Source organism: Lytechinus pictus, chromosome 19, assembly GCF_037042905.1.
Source record: "Lytechinus pictus isolate F3 Inbred chromosome 19, Lp3.0, whole genome shotgun sequence".
In the NCBI taxonomy this organism is placed as follows: Eukaryota; Metazoa; Echinodermata; class Echinoidea; order Temnopleuroida; family Toxopneustidae; genus Lytechinus; species Lytechinus pictus.
Window position 1 is genome coordinate 7,773,488 of NC_087263.1, and position 21,802 is coordinate 7,795,289.

General features: G+C 36.7%; 1 protein-coding gene across 2 annotated transcripts in view; it reads left to right on the top strand.

The window, feature by feature from the left end:
* Positions 1–1,803: 1,803 nt before the first annotated feature.
* LOC129283202 (uncharacterized) overlaps positions 1,804–21,802 on the top strand; it is a 31,823-nt gene continuing 11,824 nt past the window's right edge. Inside the window, exons 1-12 of one of the 2 annotated variants that reach the window (XM_064114029.1) lie at positions 1,804–1,888; positions 10,516–10,653; positions 11,823–11,914; positions 13,200–13,368; positions 14,433–14,563; positions 15,260–15,398; positions 16,354–16,485; positions 17,876–18,028; positions 18,666–18,768; positions 19,267–19,393; positions 20,258–20,378; positions 21,426–21,611. In XM_064114029.1, coding sequence (XP_063970099.1) covers positions 10,540–10,653; positions 11,823–11,914; positions 13,200–13,368; positions 14,433–14,563; positions 15,260–15,398; positions 16,354–16,485; positions 17,876–18,028; positions 18,666–18,768; positions 19,267–19,393; positions 20,258–20,378; positions 21,426–21,611 — 1,467 coding nt within the window. In that variant the 5' untranslated portion in view covers positions 1,804–1,888; positions 10,516–10,539. The remainder of the gene's footprint in view (positions 1,889–10,515; positions 10,654–11,822; positions 11,915–13,199; positions 13,369–14,432; positions 14,564–15,259; positions 15,399–16,353; positions 16,486–17,875; positions 18,029–18,665; positions 18,769–19,266; positions 19,394–20,257; positions 20,379–21,425; positions 21,612–21,802) is intronic. The other variant, XM_064114028.1, reaches the window with a different exon arrangement.

Consider the following 21,802-nt stretch of genomic DNA (forward strand, 5'->3'; position numbering starts at 1 on the left):
AAACCTAATTTTATATAATAAAATACCAAAGAACAAGTGGGGATGTGACATCATCAGCCCACCTAATGAATATTAATGACGACTGTTTTCACAAAATATTGCTAAACTTTAAAATTCAATAACTTTGTTATTTGTTATCCGATTTTTTGAAAATTTTCGGCATTTTGCTCAGTGAATTCTACTCTATTTATTAAGTTATAAATACTTTCAGCCCGGACTATCCCTTTAAGTCATTGATATTTTATCCTTATCATCCTCTGTTAATGCATTATATTTAAACAACTGAAGCAACTTTTTCAATGCATTTTTTCAATAATTACCGACCCCTTGAAAGAAAATGTTGGTCATCGTTCTGTTTTTCAACTATGGAAATTTTGCTCACTCGTTTCACTCGCTTTCATATTGATATTTTCTGTAATTAATTACTTTATATCCCTACAAATCATTTATCCATTGCAAAAAATCTTGATAAGACTTTTATGGTATTATTATGTACATATTTACAGCATATACCTATCCTGTCTTCCAACTTTCTAACTACTTAAATTATTTTTTTTAATTGATATCATCTTTAATTCATCATTTTTTATGTCACAACAAATCCATTGCAAATACAGCAAATAAACGATATCCATACTTTACAATCTGCCATTTTTATGTATAAATTCTCAACCAATGCTATACCTACATCCTATCAAAACATTTTTACTTACAATAGGGACATTCATTCATATCCTACACGTCACTCATCAGACTTTCATTTGACAAACCCGAAAATAATTTTAGCACAGAAAACAATTAGACACCATGGCCCAGATATATGGAACAACATACCCAATCATATTAAACTCACTGCATCTGTCTTTTCTTTTAAAGCTTCATAAAAAAAATACCTTTTATCCAGATATTCATAAATCTCTCACCTGCACTTGCACCCACAAGCACTCACTAGCACACACTTCATTTGTCAATTTCTACTTTTTCCCCCGTTATTTGATGATTCGTGACATTAATTTTTTTTTCTTACAGACACAATTAATTTCTTGGGTTTCCATGTAGCCCTTCCCTTTTTTGGCTGCTATGCTTTCAGCATATATTTGCTTATATAGTTTGCCTCTGCATTTTACTTATTATATATATTTTTTTATATATTGTATTTATGTCTTTCTCCAGTCACTACATATAAGATTGTCACTTGGTTATGTACTTTTTGCTATATTATGATTATGTCTCAAGCATTGTAAATTTGTTTTGTATATATTCCAATAAATGCAGAAAATCCTTCCAAAAAAAAAAAAAAAAAAAAAAAAAAAAAAAAAAAAAACGTTATAGACCTTTATTACGGACACTGTGATGTACCCCTGTTTCCCGTCAATATAATTTCTATCTACCCCCCCCCCCACTGCTCGGACCAGAATTACGCCAGTGACACACAGGGCCCCTTATTTCGCAAATGAGAATATATATCTTACGCTTGAAATATTTATTTGATTGTATTGTATTTATTTTCCGTCAATTAAAAATAATATGTATTTACAATAAAAAGACGGAGCGATTGCCTAGCTACTTGGCGTTGATAACCGTGATCAACGCTGTTTTACGGAGGGGTCCCTAGTTTTAGATAAAGTTCAGCATAGGCACAGCTTCACTTTCTAAAACAATATAAAACATAGGCTTATACTTCTATTTTGAAGTTGAAAATTTAATTATAAACAAATATTTACAAAGAAATATTATTGGTCTTATGGTTGTCGGAGTGGACAACTGCTGCCGAAACTAACTCTGGCCGAAAACAGAAAAGTTAGAGCGCCATCATCGATGGGTTGCTTGGAAACGTAACGCTGGCCCAATCAATTATCTCACTGGCAAACATTTTCCTGAACTGAAGGTAAGCTTTTACTTATGTTTTATCGAAATTATCTTTAGGTTTATTATGATGATGGTAAATAATACTCTATAATTTTATATTAATTGAATATTTTCTTATATTTATACTTGATATACTACCTTAAATAGGTTATAAATGTTACGTGTAGACTGCTGTAGATCTATATCTTGTCCCACGTGTTGACAATTATGTTAGCTAAGTTGTACTGTACTGTATGTAGCGTAATGTTTTATTTTTTTGAGAGAGTTGAATTGGGTTTGTTTGGTAAGCAATCACAATTTCATTATTTTCTACACACTGTACCTAAATTTACAGTGCTGCCAACTGTCATACACTGAGAGTGAGACTCACTCATTGTCATTTTGCCTTTTTTGGGACAACAAAATTCAGAATAAAGAAAGCTCTTGACTTCTTGTCTCTTGCACTCTAGGCGACACCGCAATACTTACCCGTGTTAATAAAGTGGGACTCCGCTCACGCGCGTTTGGGCCTCCCTAGCTTAGAACTAAGCACTAATATCACCTTAAAAACTAAATCTACAAGGTATGTATAATCTATTTAGTAATTTGATAATGTTTAAACGGTACTCACCAGTTCTTTTGATGTATTTTCTCCAGAATTCCCACGGATTTGTCCCAAATCTTGCGACAAACCACGTCGCGGTAGACAGCTGTACATTTTTTTTATTTATAAATAAAGCGCCCCTTACGATAGTTGTTAACAACGCGGCCAAATCGTTAGGTTTTTTGCACTGTGTCCAAGGCTTTTATATTTTGTTTTATTTTTTATTTTTTAATAAATATTTTGTTCAATAGCGATTTTTACGTCAAATATTAAATTTATATCACAAAATATTTTTTAATTGTAGAAATATACATAATATTATGCAATAATGTATTCTATATATATTTTATAATAAAATTTATAATTGTTGCGGTCTTTAAATAAGGATAGTCGATTGATCAGGTGATGACCACACGTATCACGTGATCTGAAAATCAGCTTCATACCGCTTTGATCGCACTCGACGGTGACCGGACTGACTGCCAAAAAAAGATCGAAAAATGACTCAAATGTAAGTTTCCCTTTATTTTATTAAATTCAAATTAGGAATAGGAATATATTTAATGGGCAATCTTTTAATAAATGATAAACAAACGAGGACAAAACTCATATTTTGGGAGTAATATCATACTCACTCTGGGGCTACACCGCTATTCCAACGCGTGTTGGAAAAGTCGACGCCAGACGGGTACGTTTTGGCCTTGAATTTCCAGCAAATTAATCAAAATTACGGCCTAAATTTAGGTCTATGTTATCAATTATATACTAATTTCATAATTATAATGTAAAACGGGTACTCACGGGTTCTTTTCTTTCCAAATTTTGTGTTTTCATCGCCTCTTCTGGCCAACTCTTGCGATGGATTTTGTCGCCATAGGATCCTGTACGTGCAAATCCAGGGCGAGTTGTCACATGACGCTCGCGAGTCTCTAGGGGTAATGGCCTTTAATCAAGGCGTTCTTTTTGCTATAATTTTATAATGACGCTTAAATATCGAAATCAATGTAGACGAGTCTGTGCAAAGGCATAACAGGGGTATATAAGAGGGGGCATAGTACATGTCGCATGTGGAAGATACAAGTTACGTAATGTAAGTCCCGAGCACTAGCGTACCTAGGGGGGGGGGGCAGTCTGCCCCCCCCCCGATGAGTCACAAACCCATGCAAATTACATATCTCTGCCCCCCGGCCCCCCTGACGAGCTTGAAAACCTATTTTGCCCCCCTCCCCCGACGAGCTTGAATACCTATTTTGCCCCCCCTGGCGAGCTTGAAGACTTTTTTTTTGCTTGTCAAATTTTTTCTGGTACGATTGAAGACCTTTTTCATTGAAGAGCCTTTTTTTCCTTTTTTTTTGGCGGCCGATTTTGCCCCCCTGTGGAAAATCCTAGGTACGCCATGCACTGCCCGCGCTACATGTATGTTGGTAGCCCTGGGACCTCTGGATATTAACTAATCCAATTTAATTACAGATGGCAGATTTTTTTATTATCTGAGTAGCCCCCCCCCCCCGGATTATTTGTTCTCACATTACTTTCCTTTTTAAATTTCCTTTCGTTCTTTCTTTCATTTTTCTTTCTTTCTTCCTTCCGTTGCTCCTATGTTTTTTTTTCAGGTGAAATCCACTCGGGGGATGGCCAGCCATGCCCCCATCTGTTTATGCCTCTGAGATGTAGGCTATACTCATGATCTTAATCTTCGATTTTCCAAAGTAGGGGGGGTGCAATTTCTCAAGTAAAATTTGACAACCCCCCCAAAAAGGTTATCACAGAAAAATTGTCATTTTGTCTCGCGTAAGATTTGACAAGTAAAAAGAAAAGATGGTTACTAAAAATAAAAGACTCATTTTGTCCGTGTAATATTTGGCAAGCCTCCCCCCCCCAAGTTTAACATATCGGAGGCGCGATGGCTCAGTCGGTAGAGCAGGGGTTTCGGATTCCGGTGACCCGGGTTCGATTCCCAAGTGGTGCGCTAGTGCCCTTAAGGCTTATCCTCATTACCAGGTCCCTCGGAGAGGACCTTAAGCCGTTGGTCCCCTGGTTGCTTGCTCACAGGCATTCGTGCTTTTTTAGCAGTCAGGTAAAAAATCTCGATATAACATAACATTAAAAAAAAGTGAAGGTCATTTTGTCCTGCGTGAAATTTTAAAAGTAATAAAAAGATGGTCACTAAAATTGAAGTTCATTTTGTTTGTGAAATATTTGGCAAGCCCCCCTCCCAAAAAAAGGTTTTAACTAAAAATGATTGAAGGCCATTTTGTTCCTCTTAAAATTTGTCAAGTATAAAAAAAAAAATCACTAAAAAATGAAGGTCATTTGTCCCACGTAAAATTTGACAAGCCCCCCCCCCTAAAAAAAAATGAAAGGTAGCTGATAATGATTGAAGATCATTTTTTCTTGCATAACATTTTACAAAAAAAAGTGTGTCACTATTTGGCGAGCCCCCTACCCTCCAAAAAAAAGGTTTAATTAATAATGATCGAAGGTCATTTTGTCTCTCGTAAAATTTGACAAATAAAAAAAAAGTTGTCACTAAAAAAAGAAGGTCATCTTGTCGCGCGTTATATTTGGCAAGCCCCCACCCCCCTAAAAAAGTTTGTCATTAAATATAGAAAGTCATATGTTCAAAATAAAATAAATTTGGGAAGCAAAAAAGAAAAGGACAAAAAAGAGCAAAGAATATGAACAAAATATCCCCATTACAAATATTGCTGTGATTCTCATAAGGAGGTGGGGGGGGGGGGGAATTAACTTTGTACGAACGACATTTTTTTTTTACATCCAAAATATTGACTATGAATCTCAAAAGGTGGAACGGGCCAGAAATGCTCAACCCCCCCCCCCCCCCCCCCCCGATCTGCCATTGATTCCAATCGATAATGACTTTTCCCTGCAATACTGATGCTTGAAATCAAGATACTGAAGATTGATATATTGTAATATAAATTATGAACGTCTGACAAAAAGATAACCAACCGATCACCTGACCGATCAGCTGACCAGTACGTGAATCACATCGTAGTTGATCAGTCCCCACAGCGTTTGGAACGCTCACCAAGAATTCAAGAAAAAAGACTGAAAATGTAAGTTTAACCTCAATCCATTAAATTTCAAATGTCGTAGAAGTTTCCTTATCGTGTTTAAAACTAATTAATACCTAAATTGTTACCATCCACTATGTATTAAGGCGTACATTTGCCAAAGTTCTTGGGTGCAAATAGAAACGGCAATGTCTAACCGGTTTTATCACTGATGTCGCCTATGAGGTCCATACATGTAATGTTTGGACCTCATTGGTACTAGGAGTGATCATACTTGGGTGCAGGAAACAGTACGGTTAGAAGTTCTAACCTGTTTTTAACGCATTGTCGCCTATGAGGTCCATACATGCTAATGTTTGGACCTCATTGGTACTAGGAGTGGTCTCTTGCACTCTAACTTAGCCTCTAGGCACCATGCCTATCAATTCCTGTGTTAAAAAAGTGAGTGCACGCAAATCAGAAGTTGGACTTAAGTTACTAGATATTACCATGGAGCTCCATGACGAAATCTATTTTTAAATTAGACCCTAGATACTACTTATGGAAAATAATGTATAAATAGTACTCGCCTGGTCTTTTCTTGGGGTACTGAAAGCCTTTTTGTCCAGAACTTGCTCAACTTTTGCGGCTAACCTTGTCGCCATAGGGTTGTGTACATTCTCGTTTAATACTAGTTGTCACGTGACACAGCAATGTCGTTAGGCTGTTTGGTCTGTATTCAAGGCGTTCTTTCCGTTATGATTTTATATTGAAGCAAATTACATCAGGTATAGGCAGGCCCCTATCAAGTCAAAATCGAAAGCAGGGATCGAGAGGGGGGGGGGGGGGGTGGAGCCAAAAATTTCCCAGTCACATGGTATGAAAATGATATCTTTTATGATTGTCCACGATCATTAGGGCAAAACCCCTGTGTGGCAGTATAGCGTGATGAGTAAAAGAAAGAAAGAGGGCCAATGTAGGCCTACATGGCGGGTGGGAATAAAGTTGCTTTATATGTTCCAAGCGAGTGAAGCAAGCGAGAAAAAACATTTTCGTGCAAATCTAAATTTGAGATAGATATCTTACCTTACACTTTTCCTTTTCTTTCCATTAATTCCCTTCATTTATCTTTTATCTTGGTTGGAGAACATTCGGGGGCCATCACTGGGCCTAACCCTTCCATCGTGTACCCCCAGTGCAATATCAGCAGGTGGGTCTCGATACCTCTGGATATTTAGCAATTAGACCTAATTATAGAAAAACATTTTGTTAAGGTTAATTGTTTTGACCCCCCCCCCAAAAAAAAAAGGAAAAGCACATCATAGTTATACACCCCCCTTTTCTCATTTCACTTTTTCTTTTATCTTTTCCCTCCTTCTTCTTTTTTTTGGGGGATGGACCTTTTCGGGGGGCACCGCCCCTAGCTACGCGCCTACCAGATAAAGAGGCGAGCGAGCAAAGCTTTTGTCACTTTTATTACAAATATCAATTTTGCGATCATAGATTTTAACATAAAATTCTTGCATGCATTTTTCTTTCCTTTTGCTTTTTATGACCTTTTATTTCTCTTCCCTTTCCCTTTTTCTCTCTATTTCTTTCTTTCTGTCTTTCTTTCTTTCTGTCTGTCTTTCTTTCTTTTCCTTCCTTCATTCCTTTACTCTTATCCCGTTTTTTTTCTGGTGAAATCCACTGGGGATCAAGGGCCAGCCTGCATGCCCCCGGCGGCTTACGCCTCTATCTGCCGTGGATGTAGGCCTAAGCTATACGCATGATCTTAATCTTCATTATGATTCAAACTAGAGGCGCATCCAAGATTTTCCAAAGTGGGGGGGGGGGGGGGGGGGGGCTCGGGGTGAATTTTCTCAAGTAAAATTTGACAATTCTAAAAAAAGGTTCTTACCAAAAAAACCCGGTCATTTTGTCTCGCGTAAAGTTTGACAAGTTAAAAAAAAAATGGTCACTCAAAATGAAAGTCATTTTGTCCGCGTGATATTTGGCACCCCCCGCCCCCCCCCAAAAAAAAGGTTTTAACTATTGTACCGGGCTAAAGTAATGATCGAAGGTAATTTTGTCTCGTGTAGAATTTGACAAATGAAAAAAAGGTTGTCACTAAAAAAATGAATTTCATTTTGTCCCGCGTAAAATTTGGCAAGCCCCCCAAAATTAAAAAAAAAAAGTTTCTATTATAAGGCTCGCAGGTCATTTTGTCTAGCATAAAATTTGGCAAATAAAAAAAGGTTGTCACTGAAAAATAATAATAATAATAACAAATAGAGGTATATTTATTACCCAGAGTAACCACTTCAGTTCCGAAAACTGTTCTCCCAGCGGGCCCTGCTATTATTACCCGAGCTTTAGCTGGGCTAAAAATGAAGGTCATTTTGTCCCACGTAGAATTTGGCAAGCCCCCCCCCAAAAAAAAAAAAAAAAAAAAAATGGAAAATGGTTTTTAACTAATAGTGATCGAAGGTCATTTTGTCTCGCGTAAAATTTGACAATTTTTTTAAAAAGTTGTCACTAAAAAAGAAGGTCACTTTTTCCACCGTTATATTTTGCAAGCCCCCACCCCCATAAAAAGTTTGTCCCTAAAAGTGATGTATAGAAAGTCATATTGTTAATTTGTTCCCAGTAAAATTTGACAAGCAAAAAAAAGGCAAAAAAGAGAAAAGAATATGAACGAAATATCCCCATTACAAATAATGCTGTGATTCTCATAAGGGAGGGGGGGGGGGCACATAAGTAGTATTAACAAAATATTTAATTCCAAAATGTTTACTATAAATCTCAAAAGGGGAACGGGCAGAAATGCTCACCCCCAACCCCTCCCCCCCCCGATCCGCCACTGATTCCAATCAATAATGACTTTTCTCTGCAATACTGATGCTTTGAAATCAAGATACTGAAGATTGATACGCTTAACATAAATTATGAACGTCTGACAAAAAGATAACCAACTGATCACCTGACCGATCAGCTGACCAGTACGCGTATCACTTCGGAGTTGATCACTCGTCGCAGCTGTGTGGAACGCTCACCATAAATCAACAAAAAGGGCCTAAAATGTAAGTTTAACAATAATCGATTTTAATTTCAACTATTTTTACAACTAAATAAATGTTTACCGACCGAATGAAAGGTATATCGGATAACTCTAACTTGTATTAAGGTGTACATTTACCAAAGTCTTGGGTTGGAAATCAGAACAGCATTGTCCAACCCATAATTTGGGTAATGTCGCCTATGAGGTCCATACATGTTAATGTTTGGACCTCATTGGTACTAGGAGTGGTCTCTTGAGCCTTACTCCTTAGCCCTTATTTATTATCAATCTTATTTTAATTTTTTTTAATTTGTAATTTAGAAATAGAGTCTAACTTTACATTAAAAGACCAAAAAAAGCTTCGGTCTCTGTTATATTGGTTGTTTCGCTGAACTCCGTTGGCTCTACTCACCAATTACAGAGACCGAAGTTGTAACTTGATTAGACAGCTGGCAGCCGTCTGCTTCAAGTTCAAATTTTTAAACATTTAATTTCAACTATTTTTACAACTAAATAAATGTTTACCGACCGAATGAAAGGTATATCGGATAACTCTAACAGACGGCTCGCGATCATGCAGCCGCCATTAGAGGGTTAAAAATCCAAAATCCCCCCGATGAGGCTCATTGATTTTTGTCTTTATTTCATAAAAATATATGAAAAGAACTGGACCAAAATAAAGATTATTATTCCGTTTTGGCCTAAAAAGCACCACAATGGGAAAAAATTAACTTATAAAGGAAAAAAAACAGTGACTTACTTCGGCTGTTGCGCAACTTCACTTCCCTGGTCTATCCGAACTTAATACATAAACATATGGCCATTGAGTCCATGTACAGATTGAGTGAGAACTTTGGTCTCTGTAATTATTGAATGGAGCCAACGGAGTTCAGCAGAACAACCATAAAACAGAGTCTGAAGCTTTTGATCTATGATTTGATCTGTACAGGGACTCAATGGCCGTTACGTTAGTTCCGAATAAACCAGGGAAGTGGGAGTTGCGGAACAGCCAAAGTCACTGTTTTTGTCCTTTTAAGTTTGTTTTTCCCCGTTTTGGTGCATTTCATGTAAATGTAAAATGAGCTATCGGATTCTATGAATCATCAATAGATTGGAGCTTATTTTGAGTGGAGTACGTTGGATTTCAAAGCTAAATTTGCTATCAAAATCAAGCTTAAATCCAGCCCATTATAATGTCGCCGTTCAGGGGTACAATCACAGAGGGGGAAATGGAGTAGCTACTTTTCTGCCCTGCCATAGGCAGTTTAGCGATACGCTGCTTTCGCAGCACTAACGCATTGACAAACGAACTAACGCAACTTTACAAATTTTGTGCACATCCGCGAGAGCATGCTAGTGCGCTTTGGCTGTGCCTAATTGAGAGTGAGACTCATTCATTTTGTTTAGATCTAATTCTAAATCTAAAAAGTTAAAACTCTGTTTCGTTTGCATGCACTATCTCACTCATTTTGACCCATATCATTGGCGTGTGGGAGTCTTGCTCTCAACTAGTTTTCCAATTTTGGAAGCCTGTATTTAGGGAAGAGTTATTGCACCTTTCACTTAAGTATGGCTGCAGCCTGTCAAGCACTCAAGAAATCCAGTAAGCTGTGCAAAAAAAAAGAAAGTTTGCAAACTTGGAACCAAATCATAGCTTTATTCAATGGACTATGTTGAATGATGGGCGGGGGACGTCAAATCACAGACGTTACATGTAGATATGGTGATACATTTAAAGATTTTAATATTCAGATTTAAGTTTAAAGATGGCCTGAGCATTGCAATTCAAAATAGGCAAATGTAGATATATAACATTAAATCTATTTGAACCATTATCGGTGCATATTTCATTTTGTGAAAAGGTTAGAACAAAGAATATGACAGAAAAGTTCGAGATATAAATGACAAATTATTTTGTGAAATGAGATGCTGTGTAATCTTGGTTTCTGTAGAGCTATCTCAACGTTCTTCCAATTTGTGTTTTTATTTTATTCCCCGCTACTCAGTTATTCAATAGATGTGGGTAAAAAATGGATGAGGAAGTGGATATCAAGACAGCCCCGCAGCAGGATAGTAACAAGTTTGACATGCTCTGTGATGGCGTCCTCAACTCTATAGCATTAGTACAGGCAACTCTTGCTGAGGTAAAAACAAACACAAATTGCAACCTGGGGGGTGTTTCACAAAGATTTAAGTATGACTTAGAGTCGCACTGAAATGCGTAGTTGCGTGCGTCATAAAAGGCATAAACCGCATTGGTCAGTTTATGCACTACTGCGTACTGATCAATTAGATTGTGCATTGTATTTCAGATACGCATCAACATTTAAGTGCGATTTAAGTCATATTTAAATCTTTGTGAAACCCCCCCTCATTTTATTTATTTCTTCAAGTGTCTACTAAGGAGACTACTAGTTCGTAAAACAAGCCCAAAACGAACAACAACAACAACACATCTTCAATGATATAAAACTTTGTTTAATTGCTCATGAATGGAAAATGTTAAGACATTATTCAGATTATTTTGAATCAATGAAAATAATCTTTATCACCAAAGCTGTGGAAGTCAGCCATTTGATATTTAAGTTTCACTGTTTACTTAATTAATTTAATTTTCTTTCTTTCTTGTAACTTATGTACCTTATGTTGCATAATTTCGGTACCGCAAACCCAAGCATCACCAATTGGATCTGAAAGGTTGCACAAGACTTGAAAGAAATATTCCCTGAAACAATGCACCACAAATCTTTTACAATGAAGATGGCTGGAGAAAAATGTGAAGGGGAGGGGTTCCCCAGTTTTTTTAAGATAAATGCTCCTATCGCTGGCCTTGAATATCTCTTGAGTCCTTGCAATATTTTATTGCATTTGTACTGTTAAATAGGTGAGCCCTATAGAAAAGTGGCCTTTCCCTAGAAATAATGATATATAAGGCTGGAATTTCTTCACGTTGTGCTACACTCAACCCAGGTGAGGTGAATACATGTAGGTACACCTAGCAAGATTAATTCATTGAATGCACTGAGCACTGCTGAAGAAGTGGCAGCACAAACTTAAGCTGGGGTACTGACAGTTACACTTTGTATTCTCTGAAAACTTTAATAGATTGTATATAAGTGAAATTTCAATTGACTTCTCCGTGGAACCTCGCACTGCTACACAAATGTTTTCATCTCGGGAATAGCTCTGGGACTGCTGAAAAGGATTATTCTGCAAAATTCTAGGTTGAAAAAATGTAAGCCCAATTTATTTCATTCTTTATCAGTATTAAGAAAACAACCTCATGTTCTGGATCTTTAAATTCTCTTGTCAGTTCCTGTCATTAAAAGATGAACTCCTGATCCATGCTCTACCTCCGACTCTGATGGCCAGACTTATCATGGTCTCCGGTAGGATATTCAGAAGGTAAGAATTCAATGATAAAGACTTGCAACTAAATACTGATTGCTACAATAGTGTGAACCTCATCTGCACATTTTTTTTGTCCACTGAAACTTCATTCAGCAAGTACGCCAGCCTGAAAATAATTATATCTAAAATACAAGAATTCAAAGGTAAAGGCTACATCTAAATACTGGTACTGATCGCTGCATTGGTGAGAACCTCATCTGTACATTTTAACTGAAACCTCATTCATGGGTAATCCAGACTGAAAATAATTATATCTAAAATACAAGAACTCAAAGATAAAGGTTACATTTAAATACGGGTACTGATCGCTGCAATGGTGTGAATCTCATCTGTACATATTTTTTCCACTAAATCCTCATTCATGGGTACTCCAGCCTGAAAATAATGATATCTCAAATAGGGGAGATCGGGGTTAGTTGGAACGCGGGGTAAGTTGAAACATTGTCTAATTTTCTTTAATGCCTGTAAAATAAATTGATGCAATACTGCCCTCAATTTATTGCTATTAATAATACAACATTATTGTATTATTAATAGCAATAAATTGAGAGCAGTATTGCATAAGTTTATTTTACAGGCGTTAAAGAAAATTACATTGTTTCAACTTACCCTGTGTAACAACTAACCCCGATCTCCCCTAAATGGTACAATGTTAGTAAAATGCTGAAAATTTCATCAATATTTGATAACAAATAACAAAGTTTATTGAATGTTAAAGTTCTGCTATATTGTGTGAAAACACACCCTAATGAATAGCTGTGCTGATGATGTCATGTCTGCAATTTCTGCTTTCTTATGTCATTACAAGAAATTATAATTATATGATATGTTTCCCTTGTAACAGAAAAGTTGCAGAAATGAATATCTTATGTATTATATCAGTTGTCAATCTGTTTCGTTTTTTTCATTCTTTGTGGACAAAATTGAATATATATAATTTCAGATAATAAATTACAAAAGAACAAAAGTGGTATGGCATCATCAGCTTGCTAATTTCATACTCATAAAAGCATGCATAGAACTGTTTGAAATAATGGAAAATCTAAAAATGTCACAACTTTTTTTTTCCTTGTCCAATTTTGATGAAATTTTGAGTGTTTTGTGTGTTTGAATTAACCTTTTCTGTTCAAATCATATAATTTTCAGCCTCGAGTACCCCTTGAAATAAACTATTAATAACATTACTGAATAAAATCTGAAAGATCCATGCTTCAAGCATAATTTCAGATTGTCATATAGTCCTGACTTTGACTTAATCGATGCCTATCTCTAATTTCAGCACGAATGATCTTGAGACCCCAGTCAATGAGTTGGTTAGACTGGTCCGAGTTTTCTCTGTATCCTGGGAAGAGAAGAGTGCTGCTCTGAAAAAACTTCACAATGATTACGAGAGCAAACACAAGCAGCTCAATATTGCTGTGAGAAGACTGCAACTTCTTGATTCACAGGTAAAGATATTACTACTATCATTTTCATATTATCATTATTAAGCCTTGGCCCCGTCTTAAAAAGAGTTTTATGCGATCGATCCAATCAAAGTAAACTATATGGAAATCCATCAATGTTATAATTTCTTAATCATATATTTTGCACAATGTACTATGTGGATAAAGAGAAGCATACTGAATTGTCAAGGAAATGAATGCTTTAATAAACATATCTAGAAAATAATTTGAATAAACATGCATTTTTGATGCTGATTTTGCTTGCTTTCCAAAATTGTGGTTAATCGGATCAATCGTAACTCTTTGTAAGACGGGGCCTAGACAGTACATATCCAACAATTGATGCATTTTTTATCAGTTTTACCAACAATTGGCAACTGAATACGTTTTAAACTAATCAAATGTTCGCTGAATTTTTATTACCGATTTGAGACATTCTATTATCAAAAGTACATGTCTATGAGCTTTGATATTTGAAAAAAAGTGCAAGATAAACAAATGAAATTGCTGAAATTTAACGAATTCCAAACACTGCAACTCTTTCAATACACGGCAATGATGGCTGCTCCGTCGACCATGCATCATTCAGCTTTGTTGAGGTGCATGTTGTATGTGCTGTACTGGGACACTTGACAGGGTCAGCTCGCTCGTTATGTCAGACCTCTCGTAGGTCATTATCATATTATTATTCTAAGGTAAAGTTCAGAGATTTGGTTGAAAATTATCTGAGGGATTTTCAGTTATTCCCAGATATGAAATGATTTTTTTAAAAGTTGAATGAAGGGGATAGGAATTGTACACTAAATTGTGTTCTTATACAATTAAGCAAAATATTTGAGTTGGTTAAAGCAAGCTTTACAAGATTTAGAGTTTTGAATCAGCATATTTACTTTGCAACACATTGAATGAACTACAATGTGATCAGTAAGAATGCAATTCTGATTGAATTGATATTCAAGAAGTACTTTTGAATGTGTATGGCTTCATGCATATATGCATGCAAGTATTTCTAGAGTGCCCTTTGTAAATTGTAGATATCTCAATATTTTTATATGTTTTTTTCACAGGCTAAGAGAATGGCGAAGGAGAAACGCATTATGATGTGGGAGAAACTCTTCTCAAAGGTCACTAGTTGTAGAGGACATGGAAGAAGATGGAAATTCCTCATTGATAACTTCAAGCAGAAGTCTAAGTTGGGGTTGGTTCCATGAGAAATCATCATAACTAAGATCAAGCGCAAGTCTAGTTAGGATTGATTTTGTGAAAAATCCCCTTTGTTTCAGACAGTAGTCTATACTTCAAAACATGAAAGCAAGATATATGTTTAATAATAGTGATATCTTAGTGTACCGAGACCAAGATACATTGTAGTAGCATCCGTCTAGAGACTGGCAAAGTACTGTACAACTTTGATTGCTATAAACGAACCAACCCAAGTAAAACCTGCCGACTTTATTTTTTTTCAAACTTGACCCAACCCCAAATGCACCAACCGACCCTACTTTTAATTAATTTTCTACATTATTTGAAAAAATGAAATAATCCATATTGTGAGCACAGGACACTTATGCCTGACTGACCCTCGATCTCTAGTAAAAATAGATCTGACAACTTTCATATCATACAGTGTATGGTAACTTCAGTTAAAAAAAAAACTGACTGACCGACTGTCCATAATATTTTTCCTCTTACAAAAAACAAACATTTTTGTGTCGGCCTTAATGGATTATTTTTATTTTTAGAAAATACCCACAAAAGCAGATTTGTTTGTTAATGATTGTGATGATAGTACAGAATAGTTTTGGATATATATATATATATTTTTGAGTTTATGGTTGTAATGATAATCAAGGAAACTATGGGATAAATGCATACTTTTCATTTACATCAATAGGATGGAACATCTGCAAGCATACATTGAGTCACTGGATAAAGAACCTGATTCTGACGGAGAAGGTGGTGATAAGGACGAAAGCAATGAATTTGATGGGCGGAGCCAGTCATCAGTGAATGAACTACAATTACTCAGCTCAGTATGTATTACATCTGATTGTAATAATATAAATATTTGTACCTGTCATATGTCCTATGTAACACCCTGTTCTCATATACATCCATAAACTAGTTTAATGTAAACCAATTAAGTAGAAACCAGTTTTAGTGGAAAAGAGACGCTCGAAGCAGTCTCGATCTCAGGTGGTCTTGCAAACCAGTTTGGAAAACCACCTCGCGAAGTGGTTTTCAAGACAACTCAAACTAGTTTAAGCGTATGTGAGGACACAACCGTTTTTCGGGAAACCATCTTAGCACATGTTTTGCATGCTTCTCTGTACACACACAAATTTTGCTCAAAACATGGGACTCCAGCTCCCTTAGCAACAAGAACACTCCAAATGAAGTGGTTCTGGAAACAAGTTCAGGAGATGGTGATGAGGATGCTAGCAAAGCAATCTTATTAATTTGTTTCCTAAACCGGTTTAAGGAAAACCAGTTCAAGAAAGTAGATGAAAATAGGGTCTCAGTAAGTTAGTACAAGAAATAAATGATGATCTATTCGATGTTTTCTACATAATATTGTTTACATGACTTTATATCTAACCATCATCGCAATTGACGTATTGCGTTGTCAACAAGACTGTATGATTCTTGTATACATGACTTTATCTTGTCTACATTGCTGTTTATCTGACCCTTGTGTATATATGGATTGTATCTTGTTGTGTGGCTGGATATCTTACTATTGTCTACATTATGATGTCTGTATAAAGTACAGACTCAAATTTGACACTTTAACCAAAACCATGTCTAGAGTGAAGACTAGACGCCAAACGCTGTCATGTGTCAAATCCCCAGCCACAGTACATAGTGAATGTAGTCTCACTACTTCAGACTCTGCATTATGCACTATGGGAATTGCGGAAATCAAGGGTCTGTGCCTGCAGACTATCATTATGATGCATTGTTTACTCTATTGCTTTTGTCTTGTAGTCTGATGAACTTGATTTCACCGAGGAGTCTGATGAAGATGATGAGGTCAAAGGTCACGAGAGTACAGCTAGGGCGACCGTACAGACGCAGAGAGATGAATTAGATAGTGATATAGTCACTCCAGCGAGCAAGGTAGGAAACTTTCATTTTTGTCTCACCTGCATAGCAGAGTGAGACTATAGGCGCCGCTTTTCCGACGGCGACGGCGGCGGCGACGGCGGCGGCGGCGTCAACACCAAATCTTAACCTGAGGTTAAGTTTTTGAAATGACAGCATAACTTAGAAAGTATATGGACCTAGTTCATGAAACTTGGCCATAAGGTTAATCAAGTATTACTGAACATCCTGCCTGAGTTTCATGTCACATGACCAAGGTCAAAGGTCATTTAGGGTCAATGAACTTAGACCATGTTGGGGGAATCAACATCAAAATCTTAACCTAAGGTTAAGTTTTAGAAATGTCATCATAACTTAGAAAATATATGGACCTAGTTCATGAAACTTATACATAAGGTTAATCAAGTATCACTGAACATCCTGCATGAGTTTCACATCACATGACCAAGGTCAAAGGTCATTTAGGGTCAATGAACTTTGGCCGAATTGGGGGTATCTGTTGAATTACCATCATAACTTTGAAAGTTTATGGATCTGATTCATGAAACTTGGACATAATAGTAATCAAGTATTACTAAACATCCTGTGCAAGTTTCAGGTCACATGATCAAGGTCAAAGGTCATTTAGGGTCAATGAACTTTGGCCAAATTGGGGTATTTGTTGAATTACAGCCATAAATTTGAAAGTGTGTTGGTCTAGTTCATAAAACTTGGACATAATAGTAATCAAGTATCACTGAACATCCTGTGCGAGTTTCAGGTCACATGATCAAGGTCAAAGGTCGTGTAAGGTCAAAGAACTTTGGCCACGTTGGGGGTATTTGTTGAATTGCCATCATATCTCTATAAGTGTATTGGTCTAGTTCATAAAACGTGGAAATAAGAGTAACCAAGTATCACTGAACATCTTGTGCGAGTTATAGTAGTTTTCAAAATCAGCACTGCTGCTATATTGAATCGCGTGATGCAGGTGAGACGGCCAGAGGCATTCCGCTTGTTTGTGATTTAGTTTCATATAATTGTAAGAGAAATTGCATCAAAACTCATGCCAAAATAAAAAATAATGAAGTATTTTGCACAGAGAGATGCATGAGATGGTGATATAGTCACTCCAGCTAGCAAGGTTTATGATTTGATTTCTTAGGATTGTTATGTTAATGCTGAAATAACAAAAAATTATGAAGACAAAAATTGGAAAACAGTATTCAATTGAAAAACCTAAATAGGTACATGTTTGTGATTTAACAATCAATATCAATATGAAGGTGAAAGGGAAACATCAATAAAGTTTGCAAGAATACCAACTTACAACTATTGATTTGATTTAATTTGATGGTAATATAATTTTTATCAAATTGTTATTGTAATTTGTTAATCATTATTATGAATATAATTTTTTCCATAGCGAGTGACCTTCATTGACCCTAAGAAAGGCTTAGGAGGTCCAGAGGTCATCCCAGAGACTGTCATTGTTGAGGTCCCTGCTCCAAAGCCCCCTTCAGCTGATAAGACTGTATGGACGCATGAACCGGAATATGACTGGTTCTTTAATATCAAGGTAAGCACATGGTTCCTAGGAAAGTAAGTTTAGATGTAGGTCCTCTTGTCGCCTCTTAGCAATCAGGGGCTGTATTGTGAACATTGTCTTTTTAAAATATTTAATAATTTCTCAGAGATATGACAGAATCGGTATAATGGTGGATGTCATAACTTATTCCAATACCATGGCGACTCTTATGTCAAGCATACAGTGGTATTTAAATTAGATTGTTGTATTGATTTCACTCATCATCCGTGACTATTTTCACTATTTTTCCATGCTACAAGTACATATCAATTCCTTTTTTCCCTTGTTTTTCCTTTTTTCAATCTCTCTTCTAAAAATCCTTCTCAGCTCCCTGTCTCTTTCAGTAATTAAGAGCATCAATAAGTACGCGCATTTCTTCCTGATAATCAGTTGGTTTTAATGAAAGTAGAAAAAATAGAGAATATTGGTGAAGGTTTGATGAAAATCTGTCAAAGAATGACTAGTTATGAACTAATAAACATTGATATTGTGACGTTACAGACAAGCAGCTTCTCTGTATATCATGTCATGCCATATAAAGTCCCCCAAAATGCTATTTTCTCAGAAACTTGAAAGTGATTTTAGTTTAGTATTCTTCATTTATCTCCCTCTTCTAATCTGATCTTAGGTCTTCCATCCGGTTGGTATTACAGGACCAGACATCAAATGCAGTATTAACTTCAAGAAAGATTTCAAGAAGACTGAGTTTTATGCCAGACCCTTGTCTAGGGGTAACAAAATTTCCTTTAATTTATTATGAAGCCTTACAACATTGCTTGTAGTAATTGATGTGAATCGGGGGGGGGGGGGGGGGGAGGGATACAAATGCTTATTAATGGGAAAATTCCCATTCACTATCATATTTATATATGGCCTTGAGGGGAACATCAAATATTTTGCCAGCAAAAGAATCATATTGGCCCAAGTCTTTAGACGAGGGCAATATGGGTCTTTTAAGGGCAATATATTTGATGTTCCCTGAAAGAAGGGCCAGTCAATATTTTTTTTATCATCTAAACCAGATATCTAGAGCAAAAATAATGATAATGGTGATATTTCTTTTAAGAATAGAGTTCTATCGTGTCATGTGAAAGGATTCATCAAATATAACAATAACATTATAAACCAAAATATAACAAAAATCCATTGAAATAATGATGTGAAGAATGTTTGCCCATGGAATCCACATCCTTGTCAACTGACATCACATGATTGATTGAACCTCTCAGGTCTGAGTGGAAGACGTTCGCAGGTGCGATCCGGGCGAGGCATGATCGGATCCAAGATAGGAAAGAACAACCAACCGTCAAAGTCGGTCACTCTTAAGTTACCAGATGAGAGAAATATTGATGATAGGTGAGATGTTGTGACTTACGTACCCATTGGCCGGAATTCACAAAGGTGGTTTTGAAAACCCACGGTTGAATCCATGGTTTATGCGGATTTCCTGTAAAAATTACGCTTAATTCAGCGCATATCAGGCGCGTGTATAAACAATTTTCAATGCTGATGCACGGTTTGTCACAGTGCGCCAAATTGACGCTATTTTATTCATGAGTCCACTGTTTTAAGAGTGGACTCATTCATTAAAAACAGTGGACTCGTGAATAAAATAGCGAGGATAACCATGGCAACAGGCGTCAATTTGGTGCATTGTGACAAAAGCTCACATCAGCATTGGACATTTAATAATATACGGGGTAAAATAAGCATAATTTTTACAGGAAATCTGCATAAACCATAGATTCAACCGTGGGTTTTCAAAACCACCTTTGTGAATTCGGGCCTATGATTCTCAAACATAAGACGTTTACATCGCTTACATTTGTAAGAGCACAGGGTTTAAACTGATTCAAGACCACCAAGGCCGTGGCGGTGGATGCCCTGTTAACTTGCCTCGATGCCCCTTTCATCGGCCTTGTAGATTTGTTCTACGCTTTGTGTAGAAATGTAGAAATATGGCCTCTAGACAAGTGGCCTTTAGAAATGTTGCCTTGCCCTAGAATATCTAATTATGTACATTGTATAAAATAGATAGAAAAAAAAAATTGGGGAAAAATAGGAAATGATACTATATTTATGTTTTATCTGATTGCTCTGCTTTTATTAAAACGGTCTTATTATCATCCTGTTTAACAACAACCAAAGCAAATGTTCCTCCCAAGATCGGTCTACTTTTTGCTCTACATGTATAATTCATTTGTCTTTTGCATGTACCAGGTGGCAGAACCTTGTCTTCCCTATTGGTGATAGTCCTCTCTTCAACATGGAAGATGAGCTCACAAAGAAAGATGAGGAAGCAGATCAAGCGAAAGAAGGAGAGAAAGACAAAAAGAAAGAGGTAAGTTTAATAATACATATAAGTGGTGATATATCAAGGCCCGGATGGGTGTTTCATAAAGCTGTCTGTAAGTAACGAGTGACTTTTCGAACAACTTGTGATCCTTTCTCAGGAACTAAATCCACACTAATGAAAATTTGGTGCGCATAATTTTTCCCAAGAAAGGATCACCAGTCATTCATGAAGTCCCTTGTAACTTACGAACAGCTTTATGAAACACCCACCTGGTTGGTTGGTTTTTATTCAGGATTAAAAATGCATAAATATAAACAAAATAAACATAACATGATCAAATAATTAAAAAAATATAACAATGTAACAATAATCAAACTTAACAATGCATGTAATACAAAATCGCAGGGATAGACCCGTTTCAGATTGGCTATTAATAGCCAACATGTTCTTCCCCGGGGTCCCTAACCTGGACTCCTGAAACACAGAGCTTAACTTCTGATCATATGGCTGATCTTTACAATTGGTTTGCAGTGGTCATTTCGTATGGTCCTTCTCTAAGCTTTATGGTGCCACAACCATATGGAAATCCATCTTTGTCATAATTTTTCCTACAGGAAATTTGCCCATTGTCCTTTGTAAACAAAGTGGAAATGTTAAGAGAATGATGAATATACATCATATTTGGAAAACATTTTGAACAAACCTGCATTTTAGATGTTGGCGTTGCTGGCTCTCCATAGCAGCGGTTTATCAGATCAATCGCAACTCTTTATAAGACGGGGCCCAGTTGTTGTGTTTCCATTGAATAACGTTCCCTTTGTGAAACATGTATTACATGGATCTCTCCTGGGTCCTGTAACCCAAAGGTTAGCGATTAATCATACGCTTGATTTTCACGATTGATTGTGTATTGAAGTCAATGCAATCAATCGTAGAAAATTTTCTATGATCATTGCTAAGCTTTGTGTTTCTGGCCCCAGAAACACCACAGGATCATAAAGACCCCTTTCTGTGACATTCTTGGGTGATCGTCATAATTATGCAGGTTCTCTGTATTAGAAAAATAATATCCTTCTTTAAATTTTTCTGAAGCCTGAGGAGGAAGATGCGGAGGAAGATGGAGGGGATGATGGGAAGGATCCGTCTAGGGTCCAGTCCGGTCATTCTACGGTATCATCACTAGGAGGAGAGATGCCTCTTAAACTAGGTGTCCACCAAGGGCACCTGGATGAACTCATCGCGATGGGGAACATAGACCTTGCTGACTTACGCGGAGAGGTAAGGATAGTATTGTTGGTAGTGATGATGACGATGATGTTTGTCCTGGGGTGACCTGACTTCACAAATTCTTGTGGGTTCGAAATGCTGAATAGACCAATCTTCACCTGAAAATATCTGTTGCAGTGTGGACAAGCAAAAGCCGGCAGTGGGGCAGGCACAGTGATGGCATTTGCTCTGTCTTTTCGACG